Source organism: Notamacropus eugenii, chromosome 5, assembly GCF_028372415.1.
Source record: "Notamacropus eugenii isolate mMacEug1 chromosome 5, mMacEug1.pri_v2, whole genome shotgun sequence".
NCBI lineage: Eukaryota > Metazoa > Chordata > Mammalia > Diprotodontia > Macropodidae > Notamacropus > Notamacropus eugenii.
Window position 1 is genome coordinate 12,278,046 of NC_092876.1, and position 14,903 is coordinate 12,292,948.

The window sequence follows — 14,903 nt, forward strand, 5'->3', positions numbered from 1 at the left end:
ACTCAAGCCTTCAAATCTATTTCCTGCTTGCCATAGCTCATGGAGGGGTTGGACAGTTGCTCAAAGGTCTGGCTACTCATACCCAGCCATGGGACAAAATAATGTCCACCCTGGTCCACTAGTCCACCTCTGACTGGACCCCAAGCTGATGGTTACCCTGGCCTCCAGCCTGTGCAGGCCCCACACTGCCCAACCGTGTAGCCCTCTCTCTTTCCTGTGTGCCATGAAGGCCAGTCATGGCTCAGTTCCCCATTCTGCTGACTCCATGGAGAAAGCCTTAACTTGGCCCCTAATCTTCTCCTTACTAACGTCAACCAGGAAGTTTGGTTAAATGAGCCAAAAAGGCTAGGTGATATCATTTATTTCCTTAAAGCTAGCAGATACATATATACACGGAGCCAGATTTTAAGCCTGATAAAAAGGAGAAGCCTTAAATACATTTTAGAACAATCCCAACTAAGGATGTCTCTGTCCCCCAGATTTGGGATCTTCATATGAGTTTAACCATAGCATGTGAAAAGAATTTTCTTAATTGAATAAATTGTAAATATAAGAGAATTGACAAAGTATCAATTGAAAATACAACTCAGCACATCACACCTATCAGACTGGCTAACATGAAAAGGAAAATGATATACGTTGAAGAAGATAGAGGAGAGCTGGAACACTAATTCATTGCTGGTGGAGTTTGAGCTGATCCAGCCATTCTGGAGAGCAGTTTGGAACTATGCCCAAAGGCATGCATAAAAATGTGCATACCTTTTGACCAAGCATGATCGCTTCTAGGACTGTATCCCAAAGATATCATAAAAATGAGAAAAGGCCCCACATGTGTAAAAATATTTACTGCAGCTTTTTTTTGTGGTGTCCTGGCCAAGAAGTGGAAATTGAGGGGATGCCCATCCATTGGGGAATGACTGAAAAAGTTGAGGTGTATGAATATAATGAATACTATTGTGCTATAAGAAAAGATGAACAGGCAGACTTTAGAAAAACCTACCATTTTCCAAAATCTTTCCACTGCCCCTGGCAGTGACTCAACCATTACTCCTTTCAGTTCCTTAGGACCCAAAGATGGGCCCAGAGACTTGAAGTACCCCAAAGCAGGGGAGGCTTCTCTTACTATCTCCTTCCTTATCTTGGGGAGCAAGTGCCTATGAGTCATTCTGATTTTGTGATTTCCAGGGCAAAGATCATTCTTTTTGGCAGACGCAACAGAAACAAAAGAGGAAGTGAGTAGCTCTGTTGTCCATTTACAGTTATTATCTTCCGTCCATTCCAAGCAAGCTGTTCTTTCCTTGATCCTCCCTTCTTTCCCCATAAGAGATACAGCTCAACGGCATCGTATGTAGAGGACTGGATATGGAGTCAAGGGAGACCTGACTTAAAATCCTGCCTTAGGACTCTAACTGTTGAGCCCCAATCCCTTATCTCTTCTCAGTCCTAGGTTCCTCATCCATAAATGGGTAGTGACAATAACTATGAGACAGCACTATTATTGTTATTACTGTGTCCTGTACAACTCTCTGTGACCTCATTTGGAATTTTGTAGGAGGGGAGGAAGGAGAGCACCCCAAGCATAGGGCATGGCCAATGCAAAGTCACAGTGGTGGGACATGGATTGGCACATGTAAAAGCAGCAAAGGGTCAGTTTGGCTGGGCCACAGTGTGAAGGGGAAGGATGGGTAACAAATCTGGAAAGCTCAGTTGGAACCGGTTTCAGTGTCAAATAAGAGTTGATAGTTGATTCTGGAGATTGGAGAAAGTCTGCGGAGCTTGCTGAGCAAGGCTGTCCATAAGGGGCCTTTTGACAATCTCCCTCATTTCTTGCAGTTTCTGTCAATATCTCTGCCAATGTCTCTTGAGAGGATTCCATCTTTAGGTCTTCCTCACTCTGATGAGCTCTCTGTATCTCTTGGACTCAGGGATCTTTCTGGGTCTCTGTCTCTGACAATATTTCTTCCCACTCCACCCCCTCAATTTGGAAGGGGCAGGGGAACCTGAATAGAAGGTAAGTGACCCCAGGAATAACCAATGAGTGAAGCCACTGAGCTCCCCTAGGTTGTCACCCCTCAGATGCAAGCCTCAGTTTCTCACTCTCTTAGTCTTTTTCATTTTCTTGCCTTCCTCTGGGCCTGACACCTCTTACCCACCAACTCCCAATCCTTGTTGGCTTGAAGTCAGGAGACTTCAGTACTAACCCTGGCACTGCCAACTTTTTGACCTTGAGCAGTCACCTCACTCCTTGGGCCTCACTTTCCTCTCCTGTAAAAAGAGGGCTCCAGGACTAGGAGTCCATGGATGAAATGCTGACAGTAGGGTAGGGGGGTGGGGCGAGTTATGGAAGGAGATAGAACTACAGATTCCCAAATGGCCCTAGTCAACATGGATATTGCTCACTGGCTCTCCTGCTCCAGGGCCTCAAGGAAGGTGTAAATTCTTTTGTTCCAGCTCCAGAGGGTTTGGGAAGGCTGAGCCAGGAAGAACAGACCAGAACCACCAGAGGGAAAGATAACGCTTTATTGGGGACCAGCCCCATGTGGGCCCAGGGGTGGGGGTATCACTCACACGCCAGCTTCCCGTCAAAGCCAGACAAGCAGATGGCAAAGGCCTGGAGGGGACAAAGGGGGAATCGAAAATCCATGGTGAATGTGTCCGGGGCCACACGACCAAACTGCAGCACCAGGTACTCAGCTGGAGGAGAGGAGAGGCAGCTGCAGAGACCCACGGCCCCATTCCCAGAAGAGGGACTACAACACCCAGCAGGCACCTGAGCTTCAACAGAGCTGGGCAGAGGAGGCCCAAAAGCAGGCTCTGCCTCAAGGTCTGTTGGGAAATGTAGCCCAGTACCCATCCCAGCCCAAGGTCTGCTGCAGGGGTGAAGTCGGGGAAAGAGAGGCAGCGTCCAAGGGACCCCAGCTGGGAGCTGTGCTCCTGGGCCCATCCCTGGTGGGGAATGATATCCTGGCTCTTTTCCTGTCAGAGGGAATTCTGCTGCCCGTTTCAGTGCTAGCTCTCTCTCCAGGTCCACACCTGGGAATGCTCTGTCTCCTCATTCCTCTCTTGGGTCCTTTCTAGTCCCAGACAAGCCCCCACCTTCTGCAAGAAGCCTTTCCTGGTCCCCTAGTGATGCTAGTGTCTTCTCTGCTGCTTATCTCCAGTTTATCCTGTCTACACTTTCTTTGTACACAGTTGCTTGTATGTAGTTTCCTGCTTTGGACAGGAGCTCATTGAGAGTGGGGACTGATGGTCTTAGATGCCTACTCATTGCTAGTTGACTGGCTGATGTGGGGCTCTATGTTCACCTGAGAAGCTGCTGGGATGTGGGGTCCTGGTTCCCTTCCCACCCTGCTCTTCCCCCTGGGGCCCATCCTCAGGGGCTCACAGTCATCAGGGTGCACAATCTGAAAGTTTTTGACAGAGGCCCTTGTGACCCGCCCATTGAAGTCGAGGACATAGGCTCCACTCTGGCGGCTCCAGGATGGGGCCTTGTTCTGTAGAAGGATCAGGCCTTGATTGGCCCCTCTCTGTAGACGGCTCAGAAGGGATTCCTGCTCCTAGGAAAAGACAAGGACCCAGCCACAGACCTGTTTTGGGGACCTCAGTGGCCTGCATACTCGCTGCTGTGTCCCCAGTGTTCAGTCTTGCTCTCAGAGTCCACATCTCCCATGTCCAGCAGCTTCAACAATGGGCCCCAATGCCTCAGTGTTTAGCCTCACTTTCAGGGACTTAGGAATTTCCTCCACCTCCCACCTCCCCCTCCAGTCTCACTCACATTTTGTGGCTGGACTTTGAGCCTTTGGTTCTGGGGATCAATGCTGGGGATGATGACTGTCATCTTTCGGGGTCCCCGGAATCCTAGCACATTGGTCTCCTGCAAGAAAGGCCCAGGATTTGTCCATCACCATTGGTACCTCTTTTTCCCAACCCCTCCCTTTATAAATCGGCCCTCACATAACACACGGCCCCCAACTCTTCTCGGATCCGGGTAGGCTCTGGAGTGAATGTTGTACGCTCCGGGTTCACCCCGTTGTTGAAAATGGTGAATTTAGTGCCCAGGACATTAGACCTGTCAGTAGGATAAGATCTCTGAGAGTCTGGGCAACACTGTGAAAACCTCATAGATCCCTTCTGCCCTCTGGCACCTCTACATGCTCAGGTATCCTTTTGCTCCAGCCCCCACCCCCTTAGAGATCCAAGGATCCTTTCCCTCCAGCCCCTCTGGGTCCTCAGGTTTCCATGCTCCAGCCTCTGACCCACCTGACTTTGCCCACAAAGTTGTCCCCATCTCGAGACAGGTCAGTGGGATCCAGGGAAATGAGGTAGTTGGAAGTCTTGCTCCTCTTCCTCTTGCGCCCAGCCAGGAGAAAACGCTAGGCATAGGGTGTGGGGTGGAGGTCCTCAGTTAAATATCTTAGAGTCTCCCTGCCACCCTCCACATCCTTGTCCCTTGGTTTTTGAGGACTTGCAATGGGGAGGGGGGGCTGGGCTGGGATCAGGAGGTGAGGAGCAGCACAGGTCAGCCTCAAAGGCCCTTAAGTCCTAAAGGGCACAGGTGGAAAGCCTGGGGCATGTGAGGGAAAGCCTAGCTTCTGAGGAGGTTCCCCAAATAGGGGGAGCCTGGTATTTTGGATCACAACGATAGGAATTCCAGGGTAAGGGCACTGGCTTAGACTCCTAGGGCTTGGGGAACTGGTGTCCTTCCCCTATGGGGTTGTAGCCTGAGAAGTCACTCTTGGGAATGGGGACAAGGGACTCCAAGGTTCAGAGCGCAGGTCAGCCGGGACGCACCCTGTTGCCGTTGGGTGACTCCAAGTAGAGGTAGTAGAAAGGGAAGACGCCCCGCTTGTCTCGACTGATTCTGCACTGCATCGTCCAGCCGCGAGGAGCTGGTCGCAGTACGTAGGCTTCCATGTCCTCCCCTGGCGTTGGGCCAGGGGCACGAAGGAAGGAGTGTTGGGTTGTGTCCATGTCTTCTCCCTCCTCCCCAGCCTTGATGTCTTCTGAAGACTCCAGGGCCAAGGTCGCCACCTCTGCCTCTACTTCATCTTCGCCTTCCCCTTCATCCTGTGTAGTGGCCCAGGTGTGAGTCTGGCCTCATTGGCCTCCGGGGATTCGCCACTCTCCCTTTACTACTGTGGAGTCCTAGACTGGATACATGCTCTCTCCCTATGTCTTTACAGATGTAACAGGTAAGGGACATGATGCTCAAAGACGTGCGTTATTTCCCTGACATAACACAGGCAGTCAGATCCAGAACAGGGTGCCTTCCTCCAGCGTGGAATCCATCCCCCCTCCCCGCCCTAGCCTCCCCTTGCTCTTTGGTCCCCAGCAATGCCACTCAGGCACTTGCAGCGGCTAGGAGCTCTGCATTCCCTCCACTTTCCAAGAGACACACACACTGTGGCCCCACCTCCTTCAAACTAGAGCTCTGCATCCTGATTCAGGCCGGCTTGCAAACCACGCTGTAATAAGCGCTCCTTAAGGGCCAGGCCAGCCCCACCGAGCAGATTTCGAGCTCTGATTAGTCCTTTCATCCACCAACCCCTCTTCAGCTCTGAGCTAACCTTGCTGGACATTGAGTCACCGTGGTCTTGGCCCCACTCCGAGCCACATTCTAGTGCCGTGTCCAAAGCATCACAGCTCGTGCTGTCCTCATCGTCCGCCTGTGACGCCTCCTCTTCCTCTGGGGGAAACAGAGGCAGAGGCAGTGACGGTCCTAGCAGGTGGAAAGAGCACGGGGCCTGGGACCTCTGGCAGTCCTGGGGGCTCTGGGCTAGGGCATTCCAACTCCCAGGTCCAGGATGGGTAGGCGTGAGACCTCTTAGGCTACTTAAGTACTTAGGTACTCCTGGTCCAAAGCAGGTCCCGAGGACCTGATTGCTGGAGGGCAGGAACCTCAGCATCCACTGAGGTGGGTGCTGAAATTCCCGCGGCCGGAATTCTGGGGGCTCAGCATTTCTACAAGTTTCTATAGGGGGCTGACAAACTAGAAATGCTATGTCTCTGGAGACCTGGGTCTCTGCGGGAAGCGTGGGGACCCAAAACCGTGGACCCTTAAGAGCACGGGTAGTGGAATGATGGGGGGCTGGGCGCGGCTGCTTATTTTCCAGCTTACCTGGTCCACTAGGACTGTTCTTGTCCCCCAGATCCATCTGGTCCCCTTGGCTATCGCCAAGGCTAGGCTCTCCAAGTTCCTCCTCAGCGGTCTGGTACTCTGCAGGGCTTTCTAGATCTGCAAGGTGAGAGAGACAGAGGGAGAGAGAGAGAGAGACAGACAGACAGACAGAGACAGACAGAGAGAGGAAGAGACAGAGACAGAGAGAGACAGAGACAGAGACACACATAGAGACAGGGACACCGAGAGACAGAGAGATAGAGAGAGACAGGGAGAGAGAGAAAGAGAGAGAGAGTTCATGTTGGGCCAGAGTGGGGAGGAGACCGTATTCTTCTTTGAGAAGGAGCCAATTCTGAACCCCCCCCCCTCCCCCCCCCCCCGCCTTCCTCACCTTCCAGCATCTCCTTGGGTGTCCCCGGCATCTCTTCCTCGGTTTTGTGTACTGGGGTCTGCGAGGGGCTGGGCTTCTGCACAGTGTCCACTCTCCCTGAGGAGGTGGCAGTGACGTGTAACGGGTAATGGTGGCACCTGTCCCAACCCCGCGTCCCGGCTTATGCCGACTTTCGGCCGGCCCCCCGCCCCGGGAACGCTCCTTTCACCTGACCGCTGTCGAGCCGCCCATCCCCGGCGTCGGGTTCCAAGCAGCTCTTTGCTGGGAGACTGGGAGACAGGGGCGTCCTCCACCGCGACCTCTTCCAGTTCTGTGTCTGAGCTATCTGTGGAAACAGAGTGAGAGCTGAGGGTAAGCCCTTTGGGATGACCGGATCTCTGGCTGACGGGGGCCACGGGAGGGGGAGACCTAGATCCTGAGGGAAAAAAAGGCTGGGACACGGTCATCTGGGCCCCGAGAAGCAGCGCTGCAGCCGGGAGACAGGACCAGCTGGGCTCCCCAGGGGGAGACGACTGGGGGAGTCAGAAAGGACTGAGAGGGGGCGAAGGAGCCCTCCTCCCAGGAGTCAGCGGCAGGAGGCGAGGTCTCGAGGGCAGGGTTTACCAGCCCCTCCTAAGGTCTGTCGAGGGATGCGTTCGCTGCCACAGTCCCCTCCACAGTTAACGCTGCCCAGAATGCTGTGCGCGCCAGCTCGCAGGTGCGCCTCTGGCACGTTCTCCAGGAGAAAGGGGTTCCCGGGACCTAGAGGACGACGGCAGGTCTGCCACAGGCCACAGGCCGAATCGCCACGCCCAGCAGGCCGCCCCCAAGTCTCCCGGAGCTAGCCCTCACCGCTCTCCCCGGGGCCGCGTTCCTCTCGCCGCCGGGGCCGCCTGGGTCGCAGGGAAGCGTCGGGATTGGCCTGGACCATCAGTGGCTCCTGGCGCTTGCGTCTCTGCTTCTTCTCAAACAGGCGCCGCTGAGGAAGGCCCTCAGAGCGCTTAGAGATCCTCTAGCCCCAAGGCTCCCACCCTGTCCGTTCCGTTTCACAGAGGGGAAGACTGAGGCCCAGAGAGGCATAGTGGCCACGCTGAGGTCACACATCAGGCTGGGGCTCAGCTTTGTGGGGAACAGGGAACAGGGATAAGCAGAGGGGCCCCAGTACCTGCTGCTCCAGCTTCTGCTGCCTCACAGCTGCCAGCTCGTCTCCCAGACACCTGAGGAGAGAGATACTGAAGCTGGTTCTGGACGAAGGTGACCTTTGCCTTCTGGGGGCCAGAAGTCCCCCTACCCTAGGGATCTAGGTATCCCCTCCCCTAGGTTGTCTTTCTCTAGCCTACTCCCAAGTTTCCTGCACCCCTAAGGATGTACAGGGTCTCCAGACTCCACCCTATCACCACCCCACCCCCAGAAGAAAAAGGCAAAACTCACGAATCCTTCCTCCACAGGTCACTGTCCTGAGACATCCTAATGATACAGGGATCAGGCCTCAGGATTTAGGCTCCCTGTTCTTGGGTTTTAGCCTCCCTCAGAGACCCAGGAATGTGGCCCTCCAGTCTCAACTTCCCTCAGAACCCAAAAGCATGACCCTGATGTCTCAACCCCCTTCAGGACCCAGGAGTGTGGCATCAGACCCTATCAGACATCAAGGAGCCAGGGCCTCTGCCTCTTCTAGGAGGTCCCTGAAGTGACTTCCACTTTGCTTTCTTCCTGCCCTCAGTTGATGTCCTGGCTAGTGTATTTCTAATTTGGCTATGATTAGGGATTGAGGACAGAAAAGTCCTGCCTTCTCCCTCTTCAGCTTGATGGGAAAACCTTGACTTTTTAGCCTCTAGACCTGCACCAGCTTCACAGCCTTGGCCCCTTCCTCCACCCCACTCGTACAGTCCCTCACTCTTTCACCCCCTTTCTCTCTTCCTCTATTTCTCCCTTAGCCAATATGCCTTCCACTTCTGCACAATAGCAGCTTTTTCTCCTGATCTGGAAGGGAAACAGATGCTCCATGATACGTGAGAGACTGGGAAACTATTCCGGGGGGGGGGAACTAATAGTTCCCTACATGAACTGGAGCTCTATGGTTGTGATTTCTGAAGGCTAACAACTCTGCCCCAAATGTTTGAGTACCTTAAGGAGTTATGGCATATGGACCAGGACAGCTGGATGGAAGAAGGGATGAGGACTGGGGGCCTCAGACTCCTTGGTCCCTAAAATGCCAGAATGCCTCTGTGCTTGGGAAAGAGAGTTCCACTGAGCGTGAGGACTGGGAGGAGATAAATTTCAGGGTCCCTAAAAGAAAGGGACATGCTATCTGGTCAGTTTCTCATGTGTTCTTCTTCCCCCAAACCTGGTTTCCTCTGTCTCCCAAGGGCAGGCAGGTCCCTGGGTGGGGGGCTAGGTGCTAGCTAGCTTTCCTGATGCTCTGAGCCCAGGTGGGGGGGATTCCCCCCTCCCAGCACCAGCCTGCCCCCCACCCCTTGGCCTTCTCCTCCTCCTCTAGGTCCCCTGTACCGGGCTCCTTGGCAGCCACTGAACCCCCTGCCCTATCCCTTGCCTAGCAACTGGCTCAACGTTCCAGCTTGGAAACTTCTAGATTCCTTAAAGGACCCTGATCTCCACCTTGTAGCACTCTGGGGAGCATAAAACCAAAAGTACTACAACTCCCCAAAAGACTTACAGCAGAACAATAAATGAGAGAGGGAGTAACCCATAATGCATCCTTCTGGGAGTTGTAGTTTCATGGACATCTCCAAACCTTCTACCTGTATCCTGGGTCATCTTCAGTTGTCCTGATGAATATCAGACCACTGGACCCGGATGACTCCATAGGAGAAAGTGAGGCTGGTGACCTTTCACAGCCCTCTCTCTCTCAAATCCAAGTCAACTGCAAGTCATGTCAGCATTCTCTGATATTATGATCTTCTTCCAGAATGAAGGAGAAACACAAACTCAAACACAAAGGAGATTGGTTTGGGGCTGAAACTAGGAGTTTGGGAGACCCCAGGCTCTCTCTCTGACGGGCAGATCCTGCCCATGTGACACGGCCACATGGGCCACAGTGGTTCTTTCTACTGGTTCATTTGGTGGTAGGGAATGGACAAATAGAAAGTCACCTAATGAGAGCTGACCCAGGCCAACTGACTTTCAGTCCTGTTCCTGTGACTTAGTACTGAGGGTCCCCGGTGCCCCCAGCCCACCCCTGAATCCAGTTGCCAGCCTCCTCAGCCTCAGGCCTCCCTGAAACCCACCCCCCTTCCTGACTTCCCCAGACAAAAATAGCTACGGGGTCCTGCACAAGTCGGAACTGGAGGTTCTCTTTACCAAGGTGGTGCATGTTTTTATCTGCCCAGTGTCAGGCCTTTGTGGAGGGTCTTTAGCGCAGTCCCTGCTCCATAGTAGGCACAGACTAAATGCTACTGGTTTAGGGACAGCTCCCTAGAGATTACTCCTTGTCCCTACCTGTGTGCCAGGCAGCAGGATGGTATTGGCCTGGTTGAGCTGAAGGGTAGAGGAGGGTCCTAGGAACACCAAGAGACCTGACCCAGTGAGAGTCAGGGAGGCCAAGGAAGGTGACTTGTACATTGTGGGGCCTTGGAAGAGAAAGGTGACAGAGTACATGTCCAGAGGAGCACTGGGGATCCCTACATCCTTGATGAATGGAGCACGTTTTGGGGAGAAGGGACTGAGTACCCTTCAGACAGGACTACAGGCCCCTCTGGGGAGACATTGAGCAGGCAGATTGGAGCTGGAAACCCAGGGTGGAAGGATGGCTTTGGGTATCCTCCACAAGGAGGTAATGGGGCCACCTCCATTTCTCTCCCCTTGGAAAGATGGCCTGGAGGGAAGAGGCCCAGGTAAAGGGCCTGGGGGATGGCTGTGGAGAGGGTGTCAGGAGAAGAGTCCCTTCAGCAGTGAGACAGCGGGAGCTGAAACAAGGAAGGGGAAGGGGAGGAGAGGAGGCCTGCCTGGGAAGGAGCCCCAGGAGGAGGGAGGAGAACCAAGGACTTGTGAGCCAAGGCTTTCAGAGCTGGAAAGATGTCCAGAAAGTCTGGAGACAAAGAAGGATCTCATTGGATTGGACTCTATCCACCTTTGCTTCTGCTGAAGTTTTTTGGAAGGTAGGCTGGGGTGGCTGAAGGAAGTCAGAAGTGAAGAGCCAGCGTGGAAACTGTGAATGGGAGACAAGGAGGAAAGAGAGAGAAGCAGGGAGAAGAGCCCTGCCAGTGTCAGGTGAGGGTGGGCTTCCTCCTCTGGGCACTCAGGATGTGCGAAGCTCACCAGAGTTCCCTCCCTCTAAGTGCCTGGCAACTTCTCTGGGTTTCTGAGTGTCTTTTTTAAAAATAATTTTTAGTTTTCAACATTCACTAATATAAGATTTTGAGTTTTATATTTCCCCCCCTTGCAATCTGATATAGGCTCTGCTTATACATTCATATTAAAATCATGACATGAGTCATGACGTAAAGAAGAATTAGGACTAATGGAAAGAACCACAAGAAAGAAGGAGAAAAAAACCAGCAAAAGAAAAAGAGAGCAAATCGGCTGCTTCCATCTGCATTCGGACTCCAAAGTTCTTTCTCTGGTAGTGGGCAGGATTTTCCATCTTGAGTCTTTGATCCTGGAATGCTGAGAAGGGCTAAGCCTGTCAAAGTCAGTCATTGCCCACAGCGGCTGTTACTATGTATCTCCTGGTTCTGCTTATTTTGCTCACCATCAGTTCATATAAGTCTTTTCAGGTTTTTCTGACGTCCTCCTGCTCCTCATTTCTTCTAGCACAATAGTATTCCATTACATTCACGTACCGCGCCTCGTTCAGCCATTCCGCAATGGATGAGCATTCCCTCAATTTCTAGTTCTTTGCCAACACGCACATAAAAAAAGCTGATATAAGTATTTTTGTACATGTGGGACGTCTCCCCCGTTTTACGATCTCTGGGGTACAGCCCTAGGAGAGATATCGCATGCTCATTTTTTACAGCCCTGTGGGCACAGTTCCGAACTGCTCTCCAGAATGGTTGGACCTGCTCACAGCTCCACCAGCCATGAAGTAGTGTTCCAGCTCTCCCACGTCCTCCCCAACATGGATCCTTTTCTATTTCTGTCACGTTAGTCGATCTGATAGGAGTGCCGTGGTTCCTCAGGGTTGTTCCGATTTGCGTCTGAGCGACTTGGACCCTTGTCTAATCTCTTTGAGCCGCGGGAGTCTTTCTGGCTCCGTTTGGGCCAAAGGCTGGTGCAGGTGAGGACGGACCTGGGTTCTTTGGGGAGGGGGGAGGGGGATTCCAAAGGCAGCCGATGAGCAGCCGCCAAGAGGCAGGGCTGGATGGCCTGCTGAGCAGGAGTCCAGAAGCCGCGGGGACCCGCAGAGATGGAGGGAGTTCTCCGCTGGGGGCTGGGGTGGGCCGGCCGCATCTCCCACGACTTCGCCACCGCCCTGAGGAGCCTGCCCCGCCCCGAGCGGCAGGTCCGGCCGGCCGCCGAGGCCAGAGGGGACGCCGGGCTTCCAGGGGAGGCCGGAGCAGGGGAATCCTAGGTCCCCACGGGGAGGGCTGAGGAGGCTGGGACTGGGTGGGGAGCGGGCTGGGCTCGGAGGGAGGCTGGGGTCGGGGACTCCTGGGCCCTTGGGAACCAGAGGTGGAGCAGGGGAGGGGGCTCTGGGGTCACCGAGAGGTAGGGCGCCGGGAGAGGGGAGCGGGCTGGGCTCCGGGGTCCAGGTCGCTGGGGTGGCCAGCACCCCTGGGGAGCGCCGCTGGGCCCGAGCGGGCTCTGCACCGGGTCTCTGGCCTTAGACGGTAGCCGTGGCCGCCAGACACCCGGCCGGGGCCCAGGACTTCGCCAGAAGGCACGAGATCCCCAGGTCCTACGGCTCCTACGAGGACATGGCGAAGGACCCGGATGTGGGTGAGACCTGAACCTGGGGACGGGTAGGGACCGAGCGAGGGAGAGCGGCGGAGGATGGCCCAGGGGGCGGAGACCTGGCGGGAGGGAGGCTCAGGGGCGGGGCCTGTGCTGAAGGGCGGCCCGTCCTTCCCTGGGGGCGGAGCCTCAGTTGGCCCCGCCCCCAGGCTAGGTCCGCCCGCAGCCGCGGCACGTGGGCGCTGTGCTGCCGAGCCTGGCTGCGGGCAAGCCGGTCCCGGGTGAGAAGAAGCCTCTCGGGGTCACGGCCGCCCGGGTCCGCGAGATGGTGGCGGCCTTCCTGATGGAGGTGAGAGCGCCCCCCGGTGGCGGAGGTCCGGAACGACATGGCTTTGGAGCGCTGCGGGGGCCCGAGGGGGCGCTTTCCCGGGTCCTAGGCCCCGGCCGGCCCTGGCCTCCACCCGGCTCGCCCTGCAGGCCATGTGGACGCGGTTCTTCCCCGCCACCGAGGCGCTGCGGGCTCTGCTGTGCCAGGGCACCCTGAGGGAGGTGCGCCTGGTGTACGCGCCCTTTGGCAGCGACGGTGCCCACCTGGATCGCTCCTCGGACGGACTGGGCGCAGGCGGGGGGCGGGCTGCTGGACCTGGGCATCTACTGCGTCCAGTTCCTGTCCATGGTGGCGGGGGGCCAGCGGCCTGAACGGATCCACGCCGTGGGGCTGCTCCATGAGGAGGGTAGGGGAGAATTGGGGGGGGCTTCCCCAACGCCTGCCTTCGCTACTGACCGCTGGTGTGTCCCGCTGGGCGTGGACGACACAGTGACGGTCATCCTGCGGTACCCTGGTGGGCTCTGAGCTGTCCAACTCATTGTGGGTGTTTGGAACCAAGGGCAAGGCGGAGGTGAGAGGACCCTGGCCCGAGGGTCACCCAGGCCTGGCACACGTGGGGCAAGGTGCACGGGTGACCCTTTGCCCGTGGCCCCTCTCTCCTCCCAGATCCCTCCCACCATGTGGTCCCCCCCGGAGCTGGTAGTGAACGGGGTGAGCAGCAAGTTCCCTCTGCCCAAGGTGGCAGATTCCGAGGCGTTCAATCTTGTCGATTCCATCGATCTGGTGTACGAGGCCCAGCACGTGCGACAGTGTCTGTGCAGGCAGAGCTCGGGAAGCCCCTGGGAGGGCAAGGGCAGGGGCCTCCTCCTCCTGGAGCCTGCTGGGAGAGCCAGGCTTGCCCTGCTCATGATCCTTCATTCCCCAGGCCTGAAGGAGAGGCCTGTCATGCCCCTGGCAGAGAGTGAGCTCTTGGCAGATATGCTGGAGGAAGTAAGGAGGCAGATGGGGCTCAGGTTCCTCCAGGACAGAAAGTAAGCTTCCAAACTGGCCCCTTGAAGAACCCATGTTCCCGCTCTTCAGCATGGCCCTGGAAGCTGTCCTGCTCTGGCCCTGAGTCTTGACCCTGCCCCCATCTTTGCCATGATCTATCCCTGCCCTTCTAAGCCTCTGGAGAGAATCTCACTCCACTGGGTCTCATCATAGAGTCTCCCTCCACTTTACACAGGGGCAAATTGATTCCCAGAGAAAAGGAGAGTGATCCTCCAGCTTCAAGGTTCTTGGACTAATGCATTTTACAACAGAATGGGGGCGGCTCAGGAAGGCGCCCAGAGTTTGAGTCTCTGCTCTGCCACTTCTGCGTTTAGCAGTTCCTTCCCCTCCCCACCTTTCTGGGGAGTTTCTTCATCTGTTTCTTCCTCTGTAAGGTGAAAGAATTGCTGTGGCTGTGACTAGAATTCCTAACTAAAGGAAAGAGAAAGGCAGGGGATTGCTGGAGGCAGCTCTGGCACTTTGGAAATCTGGAAATGCTAGAAATCAGGGCTTGTTTTACTGTGTGCTTGATGACTGTAGACTCAGTCAAGTGATGAAGAGAATATTATTAATGCAGATCAAACATTAAACTGTTGTATGTCTTTTTTTTCCCCTGGAGAACCTTCTGTTCAATGTTTATCGCAGATCGTGGTGATCACAGAAGATAAAATTGTCAGTATACATTACATTGAATTGAAAAGTTTGAATGAACAGCCTCCATGTAGTTAAGAGAAAGAAAAGAAACAGTAAAGTGGGGGAGGAGGGAAATCTGCCTCAGGTATCTCTAAGAAAAGCAGACCACCAGGATACATAAAGAGTTGAGTCTTTTCATGTATGAGTTGGGCTAGATGGTTGGTTGGCTGAGGTTGTTTCCTGATTCTGTGACTGATACAAACAAATACAGGAGAACAAGAGCCATTCCCCAGAATATTAAGTAGACAGAGAATACAAACAGGAAGTTTTCCAAATAAATCCAAGCTATCAGCAACCCATGGTCCAAATTGGTGATATCAAGAAATAGAAATGAAGGCAACTCTTAATATTTCACCTCAAACCCATCAGGTTGGCAAAGATGACAGTGAAAACGGTAATAATTGAAGTGTCTTTGAGAAGACAGGCACATTAATGCATTGTTGTTGGTGTGCTGAACTGATTTAACCATTCTGGAAAACATTTTGGAATTCTAATAAGATCATTCATCAGTA

The 14,903-nt window shown here is 54.4% G+C and overlaps 2 protein-coding genes across 4 annotated transcripts; one reads left to right on the top strand and one right to left on the bottom strand.

The window, feature by feature from the left end:
- Nucleotides 1-2,506: 2,506 nt before the first annotated feature.
- On the bottom strand, nt 2,507-9,044 carry LOC140503387 (tubby-related protein 2-like). 3 transcript variants are annotated; one of them, XM_072607325.1, is made up of 16 exons: nt 8,997-9,044; nt 8,613-8,774; nt 7,920-7,955; nt 7,654-7,705; nt 7,341-7,467; nt 7,113-7,250; nt 6,718-6,834; nt 6,510-6,605; nt 6,119-6,235; nt 5,568-5,719; nt 4,792-5,067; nt 4,261-4,373; nt 3,955-4,069; nt 3,776-3,874; nt 3,386-3,557; nt 2,507-2,694 (listed from the first exon to the last, which is right to left on the bottom strand). In XM_072607325.1, exons 3-16 carry the CDS (start codon nt 7,952-7,954, stop codon nt 2,561-2,563), a joined length of 1,743 nt encoding a protein of 580 aa, XP_072463426.1. In that variant the 5' UTR covers nt 7,955; nt 8,613-8,774; nt 8,997-9,044; the 3' UTR covers nt 2,507-2,560. The 3 variants fall into 3 exon arrangements, with proteins under 3 accessions (XP_072463426.1, XP_072463427.1, XP_072463425.1); XM_072607326.1 differs by lacking the exon at nt 8,997-9,044 and having other exon boundaries at nt 5,568-5,686; nt 8,613-8,990; XM_072607324.1 differs by lacking the exon at nt 8,997-9,044 and having other exon boundaries at nt 8,613-8,990.
- Nucleotides 9,045-9,580: 536 nt separating this feature from the next.
- Nucleotides 9,581-14,319, top strand: LOC140503388 (trans-1,2-dihydrobenzene-1,2-diol dehydrogenase-like). Its single transcript, XM_072607327.1, is given in 7 exon segments — nt 9,581-11,949; nt 12,275-12,386; nt 12,551-12,690; nt 12,819-12,944; nt 12,946-13,190; nt 13,192-13,240; nt 13,336-14,319. Coding segments are annotated over 7 exon segments (1,137 nt in total). The 5' UTR covers nt 9,581-11,853; the 3' UTR covers nt 13,705-14,319.
- The last annotated feature ends 584 nt before the right edge of the window (nt 14,320-14,903 follow it).